This window comes from Centropristis striata, chromosome 24 (genome assembly GCF_030273125.1).
Source record: "Centropristis striata isolate RG_2023a ecotype Rhode Island chromosome 24, C.striata_1.0, whole genome shotgun sequence".
NCBI lineage: Eukaryota > Metazoa > Chordata > Actinopteri > Perciformes > Serranidae > Centropristis > Centropristis striata.
Window position 1 is genome coordinate 5,621,738 of NC_081540.1, and position 25,063 is coordinate 5,646,800.

Sequence of the window (25,063 nt, forward strand, 5' to 3'; positions counted from 1 at the left end):
TATGAATCAAATATGCATTTATATAAACAATAATAATCAAATATATATTATTAGACTATTATAATCGATGCATTTATCTAAGCAGCATTTTAATTTTCTCAAGGTGGGGCTTATTATCTATTAACTATTTTTTAATGTTAAATCTCAACCTGAAGAGTACCTAAAGCTTTCAGCTTAATGTAGTGGAGTAAAAAGTACAATATTTACCTCAAAAAATCTCTTTTTAAATGTTTTATGTCCCTGAATAGACATTTTGCATATTGTTGGTAGTTTGGTGGGGTTTTTTTTATTATTCTTTTCATGTATTTTGGGTTGTTTTTTGTCTCTGTATAGTATATTTTTGTGTATTCTGTATATTTTATGTGTAATCACTTTAAATTGATCATGTTTTTCATGTTGAATCTCGACCTGAAGAGAAACTTAAGCTGGCAGCTAAGTGTGGTGGAGTAAAAAGTACAATATTTGGTTCTAAAATGTAGTGGAGTAGAAGTATAATGTTACATAAAATGGAAATACTCAAGTACTAATAGCTCGAAACTGTACCTAAGTACAGTACTTGAGTAAATGTACTTAGTTACATTGCAGCAGTGCTAATTCCCCTAATGTTTTCCCCTCATATTTAAATTAATTCACCTTTTTTTTTGTAAAACATGAAGTCATTTGCCAGTTTTAACCCAGAGAAGCAGACTCCTCATGCATTATGAAGCAGCTCTGTATCTCAGCAACCATCTGGGCCTCAGAGGAGGAAACAGTGACGTTTATTTGAGGATGTGCGGGCAGAAAAAATATACAAAATATCTGTTGACCAGCACACGTGACAGGTGAGTCTGTGTGCTCGGTCCTCGTGGGACAGGTGTTGTCCTCGCGGAGCGCTGCAGAGCCGCTGCAGGTGCCGTGAACCCCCCCGGGACCCGTAATTAGTAATTAGAGTCCAGCTGTTTGCGTTTTCACCAGGACGCGAATCGGAGCCCGTTGTGAATATGTTTTTGTTTTTTTTTTCAGACTAGGAGCATCAGGTTTGTCAATGTGGACACACTGTAGTACCAGGACCGGATATCACCTTCAAAATAAGTTGCTAGACAGCTTCTTTTTAGGCTAATTTAAACTTTTAAAGTACTAAAATTTAGTGAGTTATATTTTTTTTTACCAAGCTAGCACCAATACAGAAATATAAAATGTGTTCATTAGAAGAGAAAGTCATGCATTCAGATTTTTTTTTAAATTAAGCCTGATGAATATTAATCTTGCTTAGACTATATGCATGTGTATTTTTTACTCTTAAATACTGTAATTATAGTTAAAGAATCGACACTATCTGCAAAAAAACACACCTTATTTATATATTTATTTAACCTGCTGAAGGTCCAGAACCCCAAACAAACAATAAATATAAAAAGTAAATGAATATGTCTTGCAAGTATGTGGATGAGTCTTTTTTTACTCTAAAATACTCTAAGACTACTTGCAGGAGACTTTTTAAGTCTAAAATACTGTAATGGTTGCTAAAGAATAGACATTACCTGCAAAAAAACAAAAACAAACCAAAAACACCTTTTTATTTATTTATTTAGCCTGATGATGGTCCAGCATCCCAAACAATAAATATAAAAAAGTAAATAAATATGTTTTGTCTTTTTTACTCTAAAATATTATAATTATAGTTAAATAATAGACATTATCCACAAAAAATCCCAAAGTGAAGGTCTAGCACCCCAAACAATGAAATATGAATTTTGCAAGTCAGACTAAATGTCTTTTTCACTCTAAAATACTATAAATATTTTTTTATCTGCAAAAAAACCCCATGCATATAAATATGTGTTGCATTTTAGACTACGTGCATGTGTCCTTTCACTCTAAATACTGCTATGGTAGCTAAAGAATAGACATTATCTGCAAAAACAAGCATTTCTTTTTATTCAGGTGGCAAAAGGGGCGTTTGTTTTGAAGCTCCCGTCTCCTAGTTTCCGGTTTAGTTTCACCTCACACTGTGTAATTTGGCGCAACTGGACCTGCAGCCGTGCACGGAGCTCTCCTCCCTCTCCTCTCCGTCTCTGACTGGCTCAGATTCGCACTTCTCGCCCAGGTGAGACATTTTTCCGGAGCGCCTCATCTGTGGAACCTGCTGAGACCATGACGGACTCCACCGCGCCAGACTCCACCGCCGTCCCGGACCCGGTTGTAGTGGACCCCACGGTGGAGAACGGGCAGTGCGAGCAGGCGGACCCCCAACACCAGCAGCAGCAGCAGCAGCAGGAGCAGCCCGGCACGGAAAGTCAGCCAGAGCGTTTAAAGATGGATCAGGAGATGAAGATAACAGACAGCATAGAGGACGGAGGTAAGAGGAGGATTAAAGTTGAGGATGGCCCGCGGCCAGGACGCACAGTGCGCGTAATGGAGAGCAGCCTTTATTATCCTGTAGCCCCCTGACTGTTTGATCCCACTTCTATTCCTTCAACTATACAGATACATGTTGCTACAATCTGCACCTAAATGCTCCAAAATAAGACTTGATTCCAGGGAAAGAGGTGATGACTGACGTTGTGGTCAATGTGATGAATTATTAACGCAGCTGTGTAGAAATGGAAATGTTCTGTTAGACATATGCTGCCTGGATTTAATGCATCCATCCAGTCATTCATTAACTTACCATTTTATGTAACTTCATACTTTTACTCCACTACATTTAGCTGACAGCTTTAGTTACTTTTCATGTTGAGATTTAACATAAAAACTTGATGAATTTAAAGGTATTACATATAACAGGGTTTTAAGTAGTTAAAAAGAGAACTACACTGTAAAAAGTGTTTGTAGAAATTACAGTAAAACACTGTCAAATTACATCAGAAATAGGGAGTAAAATTAAAAATTGTATATCACCTTAGTCAGACACTTTTAATTAACGTCAATTTAAGAATAGCACAAAACTTTAATTTTTACTGTCATAAACTGTAGGAAACACACATTTTTGCTGTAAAAATATTAACATCTCATGTAAAATTGATGGAGAAATACCATGATGTAAAAAATGACACAATTACCCTAAAAATAACAGGATTATTCAGTATAAATTGCAGTTTTTGCTGATATTTACTTTTAAATTTACAGTAGAAAACCCTCTCACTTTTTTACGGTGAAGTTCTGGCAACCTGCCGGTATTTTACCGTAAATTAAACAGATTATTATTTACAGTGAACCTTGAGGAATAAAAATGCTGCTTACATAAATGCATCAATACAAATAATGTTAAAATATATTTAGACTATATAAAACAATCTGAGTGGGTCCATTCTGCAGAACGAGGACTTTTACTTTTGATAGTTTAAGGACATTTTGATGCTTTTGTAAGTTTTGAATGAAGTACTTTTACTTGTAGTGGAGTCATTTTACAGTATATTCACCTAATATACATTTGTCATGTTAATTTTCGCAATAAATTGAAACTACAATGGTGCATTTTTAACACACAAAACAACAGACATGATGTTCATTTCAAGCCTCTGCAAATGGCTCCTCAAAAAATGTAAAATGACCCTTAAAAGACTGAACTTTTTGACTTGTGACCTTTACAAAGAGGTGTTAGCAGTTCCACCAAAGTGACATTTCCCCTCCAAACATGTCACATGGTTTCATATAAATAACTGTTGCACTCAAATAGAAGAAAAATCCAATATTATTATTCAAGATTAGTGAGAAGAACAGAACAAGCATGTTTAGTTTTCATGCTTCAACAACTCATTGTTTCATTTCTATCAGACTGAAATATTGATGGATTGACATGACATTTTGCACTGCCATTCGTGGTCCCCTGGGGATAAATCCTCCAGAATTTGGTGATTATTTGACTTTTCCTGCAGCGCCACCAGGAGGTTAAAGTTTCTGATTTAAGTTAAAGCTTTTGAGTGAACTTCAGTAAGTTTTGAATGCAGGACTTTTACTTTAAGTGGAGTCATTTTACTGCAGTGTGGGATCTGAATATTTCTTCCACCCTGAGTATAAAACAGTGTATGCATCATGCATAATAATGCATAATTTTCCTTGATAAAGTTTAGGAAAGCTGCAGTCATATCCGTGCAAAATCAACATGGAAAATATCTATTTTCTCCATATTTTCATACCTAGTTTTGTGTTCCAATACGTGCAACTTTTTTGCAGTCAAAGGTCGCTTTCTGAGTGAGCGTGCCCTGCTCTGTCGTCTGCAGGTCTTCTGGAGAAGACTCAAGATTAGTGAGAAGAACACAACAAGCATGTTTAGTTTTCATAATTCAACAACTCACTGTTTAATTTCTATCAGACTGAAATATCGACGGATTGACATGAAATTTTGCACAGGTGTTCATGGTCCCCTGAGGATAAAACATGCAGACTTTGGTGATTCTCTGGCATAAAATAGTGTACGCATAATGTATAACAATGCTTAATATTCCTTAACAAAGTTTAGAAAGCAGCAGTCATATTGGTGCAAAATCAGCATGGAAAAGATCTATTTTCTCCAACTTTCTTAGGATTAAAGTTAGATTTGTGTTTAGTTTTGTGCAACTGTTTCTAGTCAAAGCTCCTTCTCTGAGTGAGCGTGCCCTGCTCTGTCGTCTGCAGGTCTTCTGGAGAGCAGCATGCGTCTGAAACCTCATGAAGCTCAGAGTTACCGCAAGAAAGCTCTGTGGGTGTCCTGGGTGTCCATCGTGATCACCATCATCCTGGCCATCACCGCCTTCAGTGAGTAACTCTCTTCTCCTCACAGGAAGTCCACAGAAACACTGACGCCCCAACAGCCTGATTAGACAATTAAAAAACGAGAAGGACGAAGGACTGTTTCATTCACTCCCCCTTCACATGAACATTCCTCAGTTAGAGAAAACAACACGGAACATTTTTCTGCTCTCAACTTGACCTTGATTCTGGCGACTAAAGTTTCATTTCTCTCAGAGGCAGGAGAATAACTTTTGTGTGCTCGTCTTTTGTCGTAAGCGCTGTGTGGGTTTGAGAAGAGAAAAGGGAAGAATTGTGACTTTTTTTATTTATTTCTCTGCACGTCAAATTTTTTCCCCTCGTTTGAAATCTAATTTTGGGATATGAGATCTAATTCTGTTTGCGTTTCATCATGTTTTGCAATTTGTTAAATTGGATTTGAAGGCTCATTTTAGCAAAATCTTGCACCTTATTTTGATATTTGACAGATTTGGACACATTTAGAGATGAATGTGTGTCTGATATGGTTACAAACATGGAGTCAAATCTGACAAGTGGTGCTTTAGATGCTGATTTTTGTTGATCTGAATATCACAGAACCTGTTAGACTTGTCAGAGAGACTAGAGACTTCTTCCTCCTCTGCAGTAAATGCAGATGAGTGCTTGACAGATGCAAAGAAGACGAGCTCTGCTGCAGCGTAGTGTGCAGATGTGCAGAGATATTAGACTCCTGCAATGAGAATGCATGTGTTCTTCTTCATCGACTTGTTTTCAAATGTTTATTTGGAGGATTGATGCAGATTTAGCACATGCAAACTGCACAATCCTCTACCCCGAACATCTTCTCATGCACTGTTTTCATCCTGCAGTGCAACCACTCGCTCTGCACATCGAACCTGCTCGTACTCATAAATGAAACATGGCGCTGCTTGCAAATGAGCTGCAGAAATGAGGCGAGAGGAGGAAGAGAAGCAGCAGCAGTAGCAGTTCCAGTAAACTGCCATCGTGCAATTGTGTTATTTCGATTTCTGACGTTCTCTGGAGAGAAACCAGTCAGAGCGAGATGGTTCAATAACTCATCAGAGTCTTTGGTTGAGGGTGAAATTAAAAATGGGAATTCGATTTGTTGGCATGTGTTGACCACTTGGGTCAGAACTGGAGAACAAACCTGCAAAGTTGTGGAGGAGTTTTGTTTTGGGAAATCAGTTCCTGAGCTCAGTGGTGTTGTTTCACTTTGCCAGCTTCCTGTTCTGATAAGGAAACACCGGTAGGGAAGCAGGACCGGTCCGGCCTGTCTGACAACTTCCCTCGTTGTCAAGTTGAGTGTGTGTACATTAAGTTCCCATACATCCCACTCTGAGAGAGCTTTACAGTGCTGCTCCTGATCTGATCCCTAATTATGACTGTGGTTCCATCCTGAAGGACAGAGTCTTTGTATTTGCATCTGCACTTTATTTGTGATAATTATGTTTTTTTTTCTCCATTCAATGTATAAAAAAAGTTACATTTCAAGGGTTAAGTATGGTATGTATACAGGTGCATCTCAATAAATTAGAATATCATAGAAAAGTTTATTAATGTCAGTAATTCAATTCAAAAAGTTGAAATAACACGTTATATAGATCCATTACACACAGAATGAAACATTTCATGTCTTAATTTATTTTATTTCTTCTAATTATAATGATTATGGATTATGAAGACCTAAAATTCACTGTCTCAAAAAAAAATTGAATATTACAAAAGACCAATCTTAAAAAGTATCTTTAATATGGAAATTATGACTTTTTATCTCATAATTTCGACTTTTTTTATCTAATATTTTTGACTTTTTTATTACATAATTTCGACTTTAATCTCATAATTATGACTTTTATTCCAACATTTGAATATTAGAAAATACCAATTTTATAAAGTATGTTTAATATGAAAAGTATGTCCATCTATATGACTCAACACTTGGTTGGGGCTGTTTGACTTGAACTACTGGAAATGGACTTTTCCTTAATATTCTTATGTATTGAGATGCTCCTGTGGACAGAAAGTACGTAAATAAACACCTAAAAAACAATCAAAATGAAAAAGCAAGATCCTCATCCTCAACAGAGAAAACCTTCCAAACCCATTAAAACAGTCATTTAAATAATACACGCAGCAAAATCCATGTGCAGGAAAACGGGCCTCGTGTTTTATTAAATTCGGCAGGAGAACATTTATACAGCACCTCATTTTCTCTTCTAACTAAATAGAAAATTGGCAAAACCCCAAACAATGCAGAGATTGTTGAAGGTACAAACTGAAATTGAACGCTGCTTTGTGGAGTTTTGTGTTGTTTTTAATACAGTAATTTCTTGTATGATGCCAGATCACCCTGATCACCTTTCTGACAGAGAGCTCTGATATCACTGGGCTCATACCTGGTTAAATAAAGGTTAAAAAATAAGCAATAAAAGAGGTTTTGTTCATTGCAAAGTGGAGAATTAAGCCCTCAGAGCTTATTTGCAGATGCTTTGTGTTGTGGTGAATAAGTGTAGTTGTATGTATTGTATCCATCTAATAGTGTTATTCCCTTTTTTCATGATTTGTTTGGTTAAAGCAGAATTATCGGGCCTCATTAGTTGCATATTCCATAATAATTTTAAAGCATTTTGTAATTCATGTGGTGATTTTTCTGCAAAAGAAGAAGCCAGACTTTGAATCTTGCAGCACAAATAATTCCTTCAAATCATCCAGATGTTGTTAAATATGAGAATTATCATTATGTTGTCATAGAAAACTTTTATAAAAGAAGAGCCTCTTTGCAGGCTTTAGTGCCCGAGGCTGTCTGAGAAGACTTCAAGGCTTCATATCCGTGAACTAATTCGAGGCCAAACTATCAGACTGGAGAGACACAGAGGAACAGACCTGTGTGAAAAGGTCGTTTTATTGTCTTTGTTCTACCTTCCTGTTTGATACAGAGGTGATATTATAATTAATAACAAACAAGCTGGTTGCGTGATCTCTCGTTTAACGTCGACACTTAACGCTCATTAAAGCTTCTGTAAAACTGTCACAGACTCTTTGGCAACAAGCCAGAAAGTCCCACTGTAAATAGGAACATTTTTATTGGGCACACTGTGGTGAGAATCCTGTTATTAGCAGCTCCCTCCTCCCTCCACATGCCTGTTTCTATACGGATCTATAGAGAGAAAGTAAACAGAAAACTCTTGTAAAGAGACAATAGGTTAATTGGTCCCTTTTATTGTGTGTGAACTGGGACATATTCTGCTCACGTTAAATACGTTCTTCCATGTAATTTAGGTTTCTACTTGAACAGAAACATTATTTTTCTCATACTGTGCGCATATACAGTCATGGAAAAAATTATTTGAACACCCATTTTCCTCAATTTCTTGTTCATTTTAATGCCTGATACAACTAAGGGTACATTCGTTTGGACAAATATAACGATAACAACAAAACTAGCTAATAAGAGTTTAATTTAAGAGCTGATATCTAGACATTTTCCATGGTTTTATTGCTCATAACCAAAATCATTATTATTATAACCACTAGCAATGCTTTAATTTGTCACATGACCTCCAGGAGGCCATATTGAAAGACTTTTTTGCAGACTTTTCCAAAGGAAACAGCTTTGCCATTTTGTGCCACAAAAAATCACTCAAAACATAATTTTGTGGCCCTTTTCCATCTGGAAAAAATATATTCCTAGTGATAGGTGAGTAAACTTACAAAACTAAAAACTTAGACATTCATTTCAATGGGTCGTTGGTTCAATGGTACAATGTTTCCTACAGGCAACATTTAGACAAGAAACTGGTTAAAAAAGTTCCTTTTCTAATGTTTTTAAATGTAAAATGTTATGTATTATTCCCTGTTGAAGCTACTGAATCTTTTACACATGTTTATTAAATAAATGATGTTTAAATTAATTAAAAAAACGTTCTTTTTCACTTAACGTGCACCGTGATGGTACAATGTTGCCATGGGCAACAAACCCCAAAAACTTCAGAAAAAAAAGAATTATAACATTTCTTCAGATTATGTTTATTTAGTCTATTTTAAGACAAAAAAAAAACACTCCAAACATTTTTTTCCTAACTGGCATCATAATGCGTACCATAGAGGGATAAAGTGAAAGTATTGCCTGATATAGCAGCATTTAGATATTAAATAGACTGTGAATGACACATTTTCAACACAAAGAAGGCTGATTTGATCTGTCCTTTTTCTTATTAAAGTAATAATTTGGAGAAACACACTTACTGGCTTGATTGCCAATAAGTCTTAACCCGAACACAAACAGTGTAAAAACAACAAGTCATGGTGGCTTTGCACAGAAGTTGTTGCAGCACGTAACTCCCATTAAAACAACAACTTCAGGATTTACACTTGGTTTTGTTGCTTTGGATTAAACAAATGGGATGTAGCTTGTTGATTCATCAGCTTTGAAGGAGCTGGTAGGAGGTGTTTGAAGCTTGGAGAGAGGCAGAAGGACATGATTACAGTGTGTGAGTGTGTTTCAGAGTGTGTCGGTCCAGTCAGCACCACCTGCTGCTGCTCCCTGAGAGACGACGGAGCAGCCTGTAAAACATTAGCGCTGCTCAAACACGCCAAAGACTCCTTCAACACGTGTGTGTGAGTGAATGAGTGTGTGTGAACTTTATTGTGGCGGGCAGGTGTACTTTTATCATATAGACACAGCGGTGAGAAAGTGGCATGTTTATGGGACAGTTCACACATGAGAGGTGGCTCCGTCACTTTATGGCTTTGTTTTTTAGTTCAAAGTGTGAAATATGCAACATAAACTCAACTGGTTCGACTTTAGTTTTGGAAAAAGTTTAGTTTTTGGCAAATAAGGCATAGTTGTCGTTAAGTAGTTATTTTTTCTCTTTATTTTCATAATAAAGTCATAATATTTTTAGAATAAAGTCATAATATTTTTTAGAATAAAGTTTTAGTATTTAAGAAATTTAATCACAATATTTTCAGAATAAAGTTGTAATATTTTCAGAATAAAGTCATAATATTTAAGAAATGTAATTGCAATATTTTCAGAATAAAGCTGTAATATTTTCAGAATAAAGTCATAATATTTAAGAAATTTAATTGCAATATATTCAGAATAAAGTCATAATATTTAAGAAATTTAATTGCAATATTTGTTGAATAAAGTTGTAATATTTTCAGAATAAAGTCATAATATTTAAGAAATTTCATTGCAGTATTTTCAGAATAAAGTTGTAATATTTTCAGAATAAAGTAATAACATTTAAGAAATTTAATTCCAATATTTTCAGAATAAATTTGTAATAAGAAAACAGTTGTGAAAGTGTGAATATTTCTCAGAGTAAAGTTAGTGTTTTCATGATAACATAATATTTTGAGAAAAAAGTCTGAATCTCTTTAGAATAAGGACAAAAATAAATTTTCATAATAAAGTCATATTTTTTTAGAATAAAGTCCTAATATGGATGGATGATCTTCCTCTTATCCTGAACGAGTCCCTGCATGGACAGAAAGCTCTGCAGACTCTAAAGTGTCCCATTTGGACCAAACTGGAGCCGATCTGTTGTCAGAGTTTGGCTTCATGTGAGCCATGATGCCACCTGGAGCTCATGTTTTATTGTCTGCAAAGCATCCTGGAGGTAAAACGAGCAGAGTGGAGCTGAATGAATGAATGAAAATGTAATGGAGCCCCTCGCTGCTGCTTTCATAACAAGGCGTGTGCGTTGCCACAACATCAGTCCAGCGACTGTAAAAACAACCTGGCAGCAAAGTGTTTCACTGATATGCATAATGCAGCTGCAGAAACGGCCTGAAAAGCAGCTCGGCTGGTGTTTCATCTGCTGTTTCCCTTCAGATGTGGCAACCTATATATGTGTGTGTGTGTGTGTGTGTGTGTGTGTGTGTGTGTGTGTGTGTGTGTGTGATAGCCTTATGTGATGCTGGAGCTCCGTCCCCACTGACACCCACCCAAGCTTTCTTGGGAGCCAATTAGCCGTCGCTGGGCTCAGCTTTGACAACTGCAGAGCCGCAGCAGATTCATTTACACGCAATTTCTTCTTCCTTCTCCCCCTAATGAAGGAGCGAGGAGGAGGAGGAGGAGAAAGAGGGAAGGAGAGAGGAGGAGGAGGGAGGAGGAGCATGCATTTTAGGATTTGGACCACCAGCTCATGAGGAAAATCTGTGGGGTTTCCAACATAAATGAGACCTGACTTTCAAAATAAAAGTCTGTGTTTTGCTTGCAGGTACAAATCTGCCCCATTGATGATAATTGTAATGTAATGTAATTATCATTCAGTATTTATTCTTGTATATTATTTCCTTGTATTTATATATTATCGTCTCTTGCATTCTCTAATTTTGCACATTTATACTAGTTCTCTATCTATCTATCTATCTATCTATCCATCTATCCATCTATCTATCTATCTATCTATCTATCTATCTATCTATCTATCTATCTATCTATCTATCCATCTATCTATCCATCTATCTATCTATCTATCTATCTATCTATCTATCTATCTATCTATCTATCTATCTATCTATCTATCTATCTATCTATCTATCTATCTATCTATCTATCTATCTATCTATCTATCTATCTATCTATCTATCTATCTATCTATCTATCTATCTATCTATCTATCCTATATGTTTCTGTCAGGTACCTATATATAAGCCATGCCCTGTGTGTACATACATATCTGCTCAGTTCCTGCTCCTTCACATGTAAACAAAAGGAGAAAGTCTCAGGCTCCTGCTACATTTCACAGGTTATGTGGCAGATGCATGACACTGTGGTGTCTGCACGCTCCCTCCCTCTATTTACCTTCATGTGAACAGCTGTCAGGTTCTATTTGCTGAATCATACATCTGTTAGCACACTGAGAACTGAGACACAGGGCTCGGTTTCTTTAGAAGAATATCTCCACCCTAGATGTTCAAATAAGAGATCAAGCATGCTTATCCTGTTTTAATTCCATATGCTACATACAGTATAAACTATATGATGTTCATATACAGTATGTGATGATAGTTAACATGCAGAAGTTGAACTATTTTGCTGTCCTTTAACCAGTATCTATTTACAAGAAAACAGAAATGGAAAAAGTGCAAAAGCATCAATCATTATGCAGAATGACCCCACTCAGGTTGTTTTATATATTCTAATATATCATTGGATTATTATTATTGATGCATTTATGTAGGGCTCATTTTGCTTATTATACTGTTATGTTATGAGGTTTAATAAAGGTCAGGTTTTATGTTAAATCTTGACCTGACTGAATGTAGTGGAGTAAAAAGTACAATATTTGCCTAAAATGTGGTGAAGTAGAAGCATAAAGTTACATAAAATGGAAATAATTTATACCTTAAAATAATACTGAAGTACAACACTTTTGTAAAATGTACTTAGTTACATTCCACTACTGATAATTACACATTTAGAGCCGAAAAAAGTGTTTTATTTTGGCTTTTTTAATTTGTTTTAAGTGACATAACAGGCGTGACCGCAAGGGGGCGCTGGTATCTGCTGAGCAACCACAAAAACTACTTTACATTTTTTTATAAATTTTTTTGTAGTCAAACATTTGTACGAAATTAAATCCCACTAGATGAAATTAAAAATAAATATAAATAATTGTCTTAACTCAATGTAAAATTGACCGCGGTAGAAGCCGTCTTCTGATTGGTTAGTCAGCGCTTTTGCGTCATGCGTCACAGAGAGACGTTTGTTTGTACCTGAACTAGCAAGTTCGAATGAATTAGCAAACAATTAGCATAAGCTACATGTAAGTTAAGAGTAAAAAGGACGTTTTTAACGAAGATATTTATCCTTTTTTAATATAATTATTATCATGTCACATCTAAGGTTCCGTTATTGTGTTGAGTGAAGCATATCAGGATGTTTTCCAGGACTTATTCGAGCCCTAATGTATTAATTACTTAAATTACTACAAAGACAGCGTTCCTCTGTGACAGGTGAGTTCCTATTTCTTTACACTGACTCTCAGTTTACAGTCATGGCGTTATTGTTTAGTGCTATCAGGTTAAATGTCATATTCAGTGGTGGGAAAATGATTCAGATTACTTCAATAAGAGTGAAATTACTCCACTACAGTAAAGTCCTGCATTCAAAACTTGCTGAAGTAAAAGTACAAAAGTATCAGCATCAAAATGTACTTAAAGTATCATAAGTTATGCAGAACTTTGGCTTTAAGTTGATGTTTTTTTAATGTTAAATCTCGACCTGAAAAGTAACTAAAGCTGTCAGATAAATATAGTGGAGTAAAAAGTACAGTATTTACCTCTAAAATGTAGTGATGTATAAACTTACATAAAGTTAGTACATGAGTAAATGTACTGAGTTACATTCTACCTCTGATTAATATAGTGTCTCTTTGTAATCCTTCCATGTCTTTATTTTGGACATTTTTTTGCGTCTTTTTGTCTTTTAGATCTAATTTTTGTTGTTTTATGTCCCAGAATTGACATTAAGCATATTTTTGGTTGTTTTTTTGTCTCTGTAAAGTCATTTTATGTGTAATCACTTTAAAGTAAAAGTACAATATTTGCCTCAAAATGTAGTGAAGTAGAGGTATAAAGTAAAGTACAAGTACCTCAAAACTTTATTCACGTTTAAAGTTTGGTGTCACCCAGAAAACGTCTGTGTTGTTCTCCATGAAAACAAGCTGTGTCATTCATGAAATTAGTTACAAAATAAATCGAAAACCTAGTAAAAACATTGACAAGGGTAGAAATAATAATTTTAACCTGTACAAATCTCCAACTTTACCTCTAGATACTCAGCTAGTCTGAGGAAGGATCATTTTATTGCTTTTCAAATCAGCACAGAGAGCTCTATGTCTGTTATTTTAATTTCTTTTCTTTAAAAAATAAGGACATTTCTTATATATTATATCTTATCTTACGTGGGTGATTGTTACAGTTTGATCCTGCAGTTCTTGTTCAGCAGACTGTGTTCTTCTTCTCAGTTGATGATGGTTTTTACTTGTGAAAGTGGTTTTATGTGCTGGATTTTACATCTCACATTTACTGCACTTAGAATTTATAATGATGGCATTAATATTGTGAGCCAAGCGTGTAGTTTGGTGTTCTTTTAAGGCAATTTAAAAATGTTTTGTGCGGTTTCTGACTCTATAAACAGTGTGGCGTGGCTCTAAGTGTTTCTGCCTTTCCAATCTGGCTTTAATGGACTCTGGGAGAGTTCAAATTAGAGCTGCACAATTAATCGAATTGCAATATCCAAACAGCACGAAGACAAAATGTTTGTCAAAACATCTTCTGAAATTAACTATTGTTGTGCTGCAAGATGTCACAGCCTACAAATTGTTTTCTTCAGACTTAATTTTAGTCAAAATCTTGAAATATATGAACAACAGAAGTGAAGTTTTAGCTTCCTGCAGGATACAGCTTTAATATGCTGCCAACTGTTACCCTTTAATCTCCTATTTCTATGCTTTCTGCCATTAATATAACACATTGTCCTCTCAAAAACCTGTGGTCACGAGTAATCTATGCTGTGAGACGGACCCTGTAACAAAACACGTGCTTGTCAGCTGCTTTGTGACTTTTGGCTAAATTGTTTTCATTTTTACAAAGACTTGTTTTCATATCGCCCGTGCTGCATCTCTGCAGATCTCTAGTATCATAAAAAAAAATATCACTCATTTGTATTCAAGAGTTGTTCTTGTGTTTGCAGAAGAACGTGAAGGCATTTTTGTTTTCATTTTGGTCTGGGGAAGTGGATGATTGCACCTGCAGCCCGGAGAGAGCAACTGAATGTTGATGAAACAATAAAAGAGAGAAGGATGAAGAGGAGAAAAAGGAGCTCTAGGAGGAGGAAAGGAAAAGGGGGAAAGGAGGGGCGGAGGATGGAAGGATTCATGATTTCAACATCCTTGCAGCAGAAAGAGAAATGGAGAAGCACAGATGAGAGATAGCACACAATGGTGTGTTTCTGCATGCAGGGCTGAGGCGAGTTTCTGGCCCCCAGTGAGCGCTGCTAAAAATAAACCTGAGAGGAGAGGAGAGGATTCCTCCCCTCTATCTCTCTGCATCTTCCTCCCTTTTGTCTCTCCTTCCTTCTCGTCTCATTCCCCGCTGCTGCAGGTGTATGTGAGCGATGAATACAAACAGCAGATTTTGTTTTCAACACATCGACGGCTCATTATCATCGGGCCAAAACAAGCACATCACATCCTCATTAAATCACATCAGTCAACACAGTGAATCTTACCTGTTTTATCTGTGCATGCATCTCGTACCTCTTATCACTGCAGTAAAACAACATTCTGAACTACAGGGAAAGAGCTGTTTCTCCACAGACAGAAACAGGAAAACTTCATCCTGATCTAGACATTTCTGCAAAAAAAAGACTCATCTTTGTTTTGTAATGCTGCACATGTGCGCAGACTGCAATGTGTAACATTCAGAAATAAAGCATGCTTCAACAGCAAACCCAGCAGCAGTAACATAATAGATTTATGGAACTAATATGCAGAGTAATCCATGTCCCTGGGATGCTTTATGAATACAAACAGAATGCATACACAATGTTTCCCAGTTTGACATCTCTATCTATCTATCTATCTATCTATCTATCTATCTATCTATCTATCTATCTATCTATCTATCTATCTATCTATCTATCTATCTATCTATCTATCTATCTATCTATCTATCTATCTATCTATCTATCTATCTATCTATCTATCTATCTATCTATCTATCTATCTATCTATCTATCTATCTATCTATCTGTGATTTGCACGTCATTGCATTATGTTTTTATTATGTTTTTTACAAAGACCCAACTTTTTTTGGAGTTGCAATATGCATTTCACACAGTGATATATACAGGAGGTAATGGTGATTAATGATGCATGATAAGATGTGTGTATTTCTCCTATTGAATAAGATGTTTTCTCTGCTGTTGCTGTTGTGAATGACTCTCTGCTCTGTGTTTCCCTCCAGCTGTGTCCGTGATGCGCCACAGCGCTTCAGCTTTTGGATTTGCTGTAAGTCGGCTGCAAAGCCTTCACTTATCTAAAGCTGCGATTGGCTAACACTGACTGCTGCATTGAAGAGAATCTGAAACTGTGTTTTTTTTGTTTTGTTTTGTTTCCTCTCTGCAGTTTGATGCCACGCTGGACGTGTTGTCCTCCGTCATTGTGCTGTGGAGGTACAGCAACGCTGCAGCCGTCCACTCAGCACACCGAGAATACATGTGAGTGCAAACACCTGACACACCTGCACACCTGCTGCACACACACGAAAACTTTTAAATTAAACAAATCAAAGGTAAAATGATTCACAAATGCAACTAAACATTCCTGTTTGGTGTTCTGAACACCTGCAGTGTTCGGCATGTCTTTCCCTCGAAAAAATAATGAGCATTTAAAGGTGGAGTCTGTGATTTGCAGACAGATTGTTGATATTTAAACTCAACAGCCAAACAAACAGAAATACACCTCATCAGTGCATCAGTTCTTGCTCCACTGACTCTTTATTGTGTCCTGTGCACAAGTATTGAATAGCCTGCATGCCACTTTGACAGCTAATTAACCATGAGAAGATATTTGATAAGAGCATATTGGTTAGAAATGCAATGCCGTCTTTAAATGGCTTAGAACAGGAGCCACATGAGATACTGTAAAGGTTGTGGAGGATCGGACCAAAACTCTGAAGTTAATTCTGCTCAGTATTAATGTCATCGCTTTGTAAAATGCTGTAGATTATCTGGTTTTGAGCTGCTACTGGTAAGAATATATGTTATTATAAGACTATGTTAATGTGAGGTAAGTTAAATATAGCAGTAAAAAATAGCAAAAACTCCAATAATGATCTCAATTTTCCATTTTTCTTTAAACACAACATACATTAAACCACAAAAACAATATAGTAAGTATGTTATGCAGTAAACCAACTATTTATTAACTTTATGCTAAAGTGTTTTTCACAAGGTTACAAGGTAACTCAGTGTTTTTGTGGAACGAATTTCTGTGCAGGTGCCTATGCATGCACGGCATTGCACGCACACACAAAAATTGCCTTCAAAGTAAAAGCACCGTGCTTGTATTGATCTCTAGTTTCTGGGTAACCTCACCCAGGCTGGACAGGGACAGCCAACGGGCCGGATGTGGCCCCCGGGCCGCCTAATGCCCAGGTCTGGCTTAGAATATGCTGCACAAATTAAACTGACCAAATATGAAATGCATATTGCAGGTTATGATACAATTTAGAGGCAGAAAGCTTTTGTTTTGACAGATTTGTCAGTTTTTTTGTTCTTAAAATCCAATTAGAAGACTTCTTGCATACACCCTGTGGGAGCTTTTGTTTCAGCTCGCCCAGATGGTTTAATTTCATCCATGTCGACCACGAAAACCCATAAAAAAGTGATGAAATCCATCACAATGTGTCCACAGTGTCTAATGTGTGTGTGAGCGGCTTTGTCCTGCAGAGGAGTGTGTCAAATAAAAGGTCTCTTCAGCGTTGTGAGCCTCGGTCCACTGGGAGCGATCACAGACAGGCGCCTCACGTCTTATCTCTACCTGCCTCTGTGTGTGTGTGTGTGTGTGTGTGTGTGTGTGTGTGTGTGTGTGTGGAGGTCAGGTGGGCTTTCAGTGCCTGTTGAATGGTCCGGCGTGCTGGCAGCAGGCAGGCGTCTGAACGATTGTAACACAGCTGTCCGTCACTCTTCAGTTCTGCTCTTTCCAGAGATTACTGAGACGGCAATAACCAGTTGATCCTGGGAAAAAAACAGAAATCCAACCAAAACAAAAGCATCTGTTACTGAATGAATCAGCTGAAACTATCTCCGTCCTCACTGTCAGAGCATCTGGTGGAGTCACACACACACACACACACACACACACACACACTCACACACTCACACAGAGAGAGGAGAAAGTGCTAATTGGTGTGGAGATGACAGATGGAGACGAGGTATTAACACAGACAGAAGAAGACATTAATTCAACCGTTGATTCGAGTGTCTGACATGCAATTAACAGTTAGTGCAAACAGAAATGTGACTTTCCCAATCAGGAAATAGTTCGACTGTAACTCCTTTGAAAACCAACACAAATAGTTGTTTTTACATCTCTGTTTGTGTACCAGTCAGTATCATGTTGACATCCACTGCAGGACTTTGTACTGGGACATGGAGGAGCCGGCTAGTGGGGGAAAGTTCTGTCGTTAAACGCTCAAATAACTGATCTTAATGTTTGCATATTTTAATAAGTTTGCGTTCCTGATAGTTTACATGTTGTAAATTATATTATTGGTTCTGTAAGCTACATGTGTTGAGCGACAGGAAGTGATTAATGCGTAAAATAAAGATGATAACCTCTGTAAAGATTTTCAAATTCAACATGAATTTAATCTATAAAGATTAACTTTATTTCGGATTGTGTCGCTCAGCTTGCTCCCAGACTGTCCCAACAAGAGGCGATCTGTTAAAAAAGTCAGATTTCTCACTAAAACGTGCTGCTTGTTTGATCAGATACACACTGAGTTAAACAGTCACTCATAACACAGTTAACTTTTAATTGAGGAATAGATTTGTCGTGTCCAAAATTACTTCTGGAGGAAACTGCGACCATAATTACAGTAATTCACGCTCCTGTCCAACAGGTGGTGTGTGCATTTTAATTATCTAATGTATAGTCTAAAACCTCGTTATTCGGCTGCTTTAACTCACTCGTTGGTCGGCTTTGTGCGCTCATAAAACATTCCCTCTGGAATGTATGAATCGATAAAAGAAAAAATGAAATTTTATATAGATTTTGAATCTAACAGTCGGTTTTCTAAACCCAGCCCTAACCACGACTATAATTCTCTGAGAGCTTTCCCTGCTGGCTCTGGGCTTAATTAGCATAGTGAGAATTAATTGGATGATCATTTTTACATTTTCTTTTAAATATAAGCCTTGGTTTTTAATGATATAAATTCATACTTTACTTCAAAATTAAATTTCCCAAACCAGAACTTCAGGCTGATATGATAGTCAGTCAGGTGTGTGTGTGTGTGTGTGTGTGTGTGTGTGTGTGTGTGTGTGAGTGATGGATGTGTGAGAGTTAAATCTTCACATTAAAACATCCACTCAGTCTGACAGCAGCTTTCATTATGTCACTTCAGCAGCTAATTGGAGAATTCGGACAAAGTTCAGGAAGCTGCTCAGCCGGTAATTGGCTTCAGTGAGGGGCCCCGACTTCCTCCTGGATCACACACACACACACACACACACACACACACACACACACACACACACTGTAAACACACAGATATCACCGTGCATAAATGGTCAAAAAAAAAACCTAACCCTAATATACATGAATGTACAACAACTTAATAGACGATATAATGTAGAATGTATAATAATATAAACACAGTTTGAGCTCCCTCCCTCACACACACACACACACACACTGTAAACACAGATATCACCGTGCATAAATGGTCAATCACTAAAACACCCACATGATGTAAATAGAAGATATAATAAATGTATGAACAGATAGGTTGAGCTCACACACACACACACACTGCGGCTTCTCTTTCAGCATTTTTTGTGTATTTGTTAAACAGCCGGTGAGAGAACAAGTGACAGCTCAGGAATCAATATTCTCCTTTTTTTTTTTTCCTCTTTTTTTTTTTTCCTGTCGGAGCAGATAGTGATGCCCAGGTACAGACTGGTTGCCAAGTAACAAGCCCGAGATGTCAACACAAGACAAATTAGGGAGTTTTTCTCCCAAATGAAACTCGGAGCGTTTCGAAAAACAAAACCATCCTGATACACACGATACAACAGTAGCAGACGTCAGAATGAGGCGCTGCTGTATTTATATTAAAAAGACATGTACATTTACATATTTTATACATATAAAGACATATTAAACATGCGGATGTGCTGTGATGGATGTGTTAAAAGAAGCTTCTCTGGTCTTGTTGTTTTAGTTGTGCAGCCTTCAGCAGCTCGTGTCATGTTTACATCCACTGTGTGAGAAACAGCAGGAGGCCTGTTAGTGGGGATCTACAGCTTCCATCGTTTGTGTGTGTGTGTGTGTGTGTGTGTGTGTGTCCCGCTGGGCGTTGCCTTCGTTACCTCATCCGGTCCAAACCCCGGACACCCAGTGTCGCTCCAGGATTGAACACACACTGGTAGCCATGCATGACCGCGCCAACGCTCCGCTTGTTTCTGCACTTTGTTAATTGGGCAAAAAAATGTTTTTTAAGGACATCTGCTGCTTCCAAGTCTGAGATACGATATTCACAAAAGGATTGTTAGGATTTTGCGACTGCTAAATGTGCAAATAAGACGAAAAAACCCCACAAAATTACGTCTCGGTGCTCTGGTTCTATTTGCACATACAGGCTCATCTCAATACATTAGAATATGATGGAAAAGTCCATTTCCAGTAGTTCAAGTCAATTAACCCCAACCAAGTATTGAGTCATAAAGATGGACAGACTTTTCAGAGGACAACATTTCCATATTAAACATACTTTTTAAAATTGGTCTTTTGTAATATTCAATTTTTTTGAGACACTGAATTTTAGGTCTTCATTAAATGAAAACCATAATCATTATAATTAGAAGAAATTAAATAAATGAAGACATGAAATGTTTCATTCTGTGTGTAATGGGTCAATATACTGTGTTATTTCCACTTTTTGAATCGAATTGGTTAGTCTTTCCATTGTTCCAACAGCCCTCTACTCTGTGACTGAAGGATTTATTTGGAGTTAGAAGTGGAATATGCTGAACTCTTTCTGCCTGTTAAACAACATTCAGACTGACCTCCACACTTAACTTTAGTGCTCATACATTATTCAGAGGCGGACCATTAAATTAGCCAAATAAGATGACAAAAATCCCAATTTATTAAGTATCAACGCTGTCATTTAGCTCTAACGATCTGATTTGCTCTCTATCTTTGTGTCTTGTGTTCCTCTCTGCAGAGCCTGTATTATCCTGGGTGTGGTCTTCATCCTCTCCTCCCTGTGCATTATGGGTAAGGCCATCCACGACCTCGCCACCAAGCTGCTACCTGAAGTGGTAAGATCATCATCAATGCAAAACCTTGATTTAAAGGGGACAATTTCAGCTTCATACTTGTATCTTTGCTTTCCACTCCAACATGTTTTCATTATTTAATCTACAAAAACACATTATTTTTCTGTTAGTGTGTGTCTGAATATACCTGTGCTGCGTTTCAGCAGCGTATCAGACTCGGAGAGAAAGCCCAAACTTTCAATCCCAATATAGTTAATTCCATAACTCCATAATAATAAAATATATCATGAGTCAGACATGGCATACTTCCTGGCAATTTAATGAATTAATACTCTAGTTTTTGGATACTTCATACTGTATAAAGCTGAGAGAGAGACTGGTGTTTGCATCATGTTCTTGGATGTTTTGTCTGTGTTTCCTCTCAGATTTTCATCTGCAGAAGAGGATTCAACTTGTGCATTTTGGTTGGAAATGTCTTGATTTATGTGCAGGAAGGCAGAGGTGAAAGCCTACAGTGTCTTTAGCTGTGTGGCTGTAGAAAAAAAAGGCATAATATAGACATTTATGAGGTGTTTTGACAATAAATATCAGCCCTAAAGTTTAGTATAGTTGTGACATTGCATTGTTTAAAGGCTCAGTGTTTGAGCATTCCTTCAAAGATTCCGCTTTTTGATGCTTTTACAGTATTTATAAAGCATCTAAACATGCTTTAAAATACAAAAGATTAATAGAAATGTGACTTTGTACAGTGTTGGACCTTTTAACAGATCTGAAAATGCTGCATGAGAGTTAAAAAATAAGTCACATTTTAATTTTTACACACAAAAAACACCAGATAATAGTAGATTAGAGTTGTGTAAAGGCTCAGTGTTTGAGCATTCCTCCAAAGATTTTGCTTTTTGATGCTTTTACAGTAATTATAAAGCACCTAAACATGCTTCAATACAAAATATTAATGGAAATGTGGCTTTTTACCATGTTGGCGTACCTGAAAATGCTGCATGAGAATGAAAAAAATAAGTCACATTTTCATTTTTACACACAAAAAAACACCAGATAATAGTAGATTAGAGTTGTTTTTCTTCATGACATCAGTATGCATTGACTGTCTGTGACCGCGGTGCAGGGGTCAGGATTAAAGCGCCCACCGTATGGGACAGATTATGTTATCCATTTAACCCTAAACACATTAACATTCTGCAGCACACTGACAGCTGTGTTACTGTCAGCTGAACGGGCAAACGGGATCACTTAACGGCGAGAATTTAAGCCGAATGTTTGGTGTATTATCAGATTTTTTTGGTGGAATTTGTGGGTGTTTTTAAAGCTCGACTAGACATTAATAACTACTTTGTCTAGCCGGGAATCATCTGCTTTCCCCGCGGTGAAACTACCAGTCTGCCAAGGACAAGGATTGCTTTCAGAAACTGTTGACTTTATGCCTGTTTCTAATAATATCTGCTCCAATCTGCACCGACTTCCCCGCGTCCAAGACAAACAGCGGGCGGGCCTTTATGTATTTTTTCCGTGATGTGGCTGAAGCTGCTGTGGGGCTGTGGCCGGCTCCGTCCCCGTGCTGCCGTTTGAACTGGCAGCAGATCCGATAAGTAGCCGTCACATGGTGCTGGTGACCCGAGGCTGGGAGCTTCACACAGACAGAGGAGCAGCTCTGTCACGCTGCTGGAAAGTTTTGGTTCTGGGAAAATCACAAATTGAGTCTGGATGATTTGGTTTTCTTTAATTTTAAATGTCAAGGCTGCATTAGGGGATCTTGGTATGATTTTATATTTTAGAGGAGAAGTTTTGAGGTCTTTGTCTACTCTGCTACACATTGTCTTGACCTACTTTAAGTAGTAAGTTGTTATTTTGCACGCATGAAGTCCTAAATTCCTCATAAAACCCCTTAAAAGATGCCGTTAATATCAGCTCAAGTCACCAGAAAAATATTATAGGCACTGTATGTGCCTGAAAACTGCAGATACTTTAATCTGGGACCTTTTTTTGTTCAGTGGCGAAGCAATTACAACCAAAAAACTCAAAACTTTAGGCTCAGAGAGAGACTGGTGTTTGAATCCTGTTGTTGCATGTTTTGTGTGTGTTTCCGCTCAGATTTTCGTCTGCAGAAAAGGCATCAACTGGTGCATTTCGGTTGGAAATGTCTTGATTTATGTGCAAGAAATCAGAGGTGGAAGCCTTTACCACAAATAGAAATTACCTTATTAGGAAAGAGCATATGTGAGGAAAGCAGACTCTCTGTCTCGAGCTTAAATCTTGTGCATATTCTTATCATTCTTGTTGAGAAACCTGATGAAACATGTGTATCTACTCATTCATTCTGGTGCTTTTGAAATATTGCAGTTAACTGCATGCAACAGCATCTCTCATATCAGGTAGGTATAAAAATGTGGTGGAATGCAGGAAAGCTCTCCGGTATTCTGGGTATTCTTTCAAATATCCTGTTATTCTGAGGTGTACCTGAATGCACCGCGCCCCAACTTGTCATCCTCAGCAGCTTCTGTACAAACACAGAGACCGAAATCTACTTTATATAGTGGAAACACTGGAATTTATGTCATGAATTAGTGTTTTTTTATACCTGACGCTGTTATTGTTACCTAAAGTAGTTGCAACGGTTAAAAACATTCAAATTCAACATATTTTTGGTCACAAAAGTATCTGTGGTTTGCAGAAATGTGAAATGCATGCAACATTTATTCTGCAAATTGGTTTTATTGAACAGTAGGTAGTTTTGACTATATATGCATCAAACACATTTCAAGTGTTTGATGCATATACAGTCATGTTCATGAGGAGTTTAACACTCAAACACTCTTAACTGCTTCATTAGATTTGACTGACCGTCAACAAACCGCCCACAAACTGAACCCAGGACAGAAATACAGAAATCTCTCATGTGAAATAACCAAAAATTGTCACGACGAAGCAAATATTTTCATACAGTTATGAAAGATTTCTAAACAAACAATCCGGCTTAAAAACAAGAGACGTTGTGCAGATTGTGTAGCACCTTTTTAATTGGTTTTCACAAAAACATGACTCAACATCTAAGTGTGTGTGTGTGTGTGTGTGTGTGTGTGTGTGTGTGTTTCTGCCGCATGAAGAATGTCACTGATCTCAGGTGTGAAGCCTCGTGAGCGTTCACACCTCCTGAGATAGTTTTATTTCCCTGTTGCCGGGCAGACATTAGTCATTTCCGTAGAAATATCGTTGATCTGAACGTAACGATGACAAGAATGCTGATGACTAAATATGGAAACATTTCTGCAGAGAGTGAAGCTCTTCCGGCTCCTCTGCTGCTGCTGTGTGATCGAATTCACTCTGGTGTAGTTTAGGAAATAAGAAAATGATCGTTGCTCTTTGTTTGTTGTTGTGTGAGTCATCCAATGCCTTAAAACAACAGTTTAGAGTCTTAGATGAGCTTAAGGAAGAACACAAGAGATTAACAGCTGAATATCTGAACTGTATCACCCCACAACATGCGAGAAGTAAAAGTTTTTTAATCATGTTACCAAGAAGAGAAGCTTGATTAAGCTGTTTTTACAGTCCATTTTTACAGTTTTTCTTTAGTTTTTGTCAGCTATGATTCATATTTTACTTAACATAGATTTTACCAGTCTTTTTACATCCTTTAAATCATGTCTGAAGGGTGATTTTAACATTTACAATAATTAACTGTTATTATTTGATCCTATTTAACACCATAACTGCGATCATTAGTCTCAAACTTCATGATAGGGTTGGTGCTATTATTGTTGTCAATAGTCGTGTTTCCATCAGATTCTCATGAGGTAAGTTTGATGGAAAGTTTTTACGCTGGCTTTAGGTGGTTTGTTTTTTCTAAAAATAGTTAATACTCTAAACGGGAGATGGAAACTCTTTTTCTGCATCACTTCTGACGTTTAACTCACATGACTGATCAGCTGCTTCCTCTGACATGAAAGAACAATTAAAAGTTGAATCTAATTCCTGAAAACTTCTCTCCATTTTCTCTCTTCTTCTTCTTCTTCTTCTTCTACTCCTCCTCCTCCTCCTCCTCCTGTTTACTGATGGATTAGCCTACAGCAACACATTACACTGCCACCTGCTGACCAGAGTACGTTACTGCGGCTTTGTTTATTTGATGGAAACTCACTGATTCACTTTTTCTTTAATGGAACATTTCAGGATTTTGCTTGAAATTCGCTTTGACTGCTGTTTTTTTTCGTTTTTTAGTTGGTGGACATTAAAAATAAATAAATACACAAAATGACCAAAAAAAGATGTAAAATGACCAAAAAAACACACAAGTTGACCAAAAAATTA

General features: G+C 37.1%; 1 protein-coding gene across 1 annotated transcript in view; it reads left to right on the forward strand.

Moving 5' to 3' along the window:
• Positions 1-974: 974 nt before the first annotated feature.
• Positions 975-25,063, forward strand: part of LOC131962927 (transmembrane protein 163a) — a 31,057-nt gene continuing 6,968 nt past the window's right edge. The window contains exons 1-6 of the mRNA XM_059328034.1: positions 975-1,016; positions 1,924-2,338; positions 4,597-4,716; positions 15,697-15,740; positions 15,858-15,949; positions 20,686-20,782. Coding sequence (XP_059184017.1) covers positions 2,134-2,338; positions 4,597-4,716; positions 15,697-15,740; positions 15,858-15,949; positions 20,686-20,782 — 558 coding nt within the window. The 5' untranslated portion in view covers positions 975-1,016; positions 1,924-2,133. The remainder of the gene's footprint in view (positions 1,017-1,923; positions 2,339-4,596; positions 4,717-15,696; positions 15,741-15,857; positions 15,950-20,685; positions 20,783-25,063) is intronic.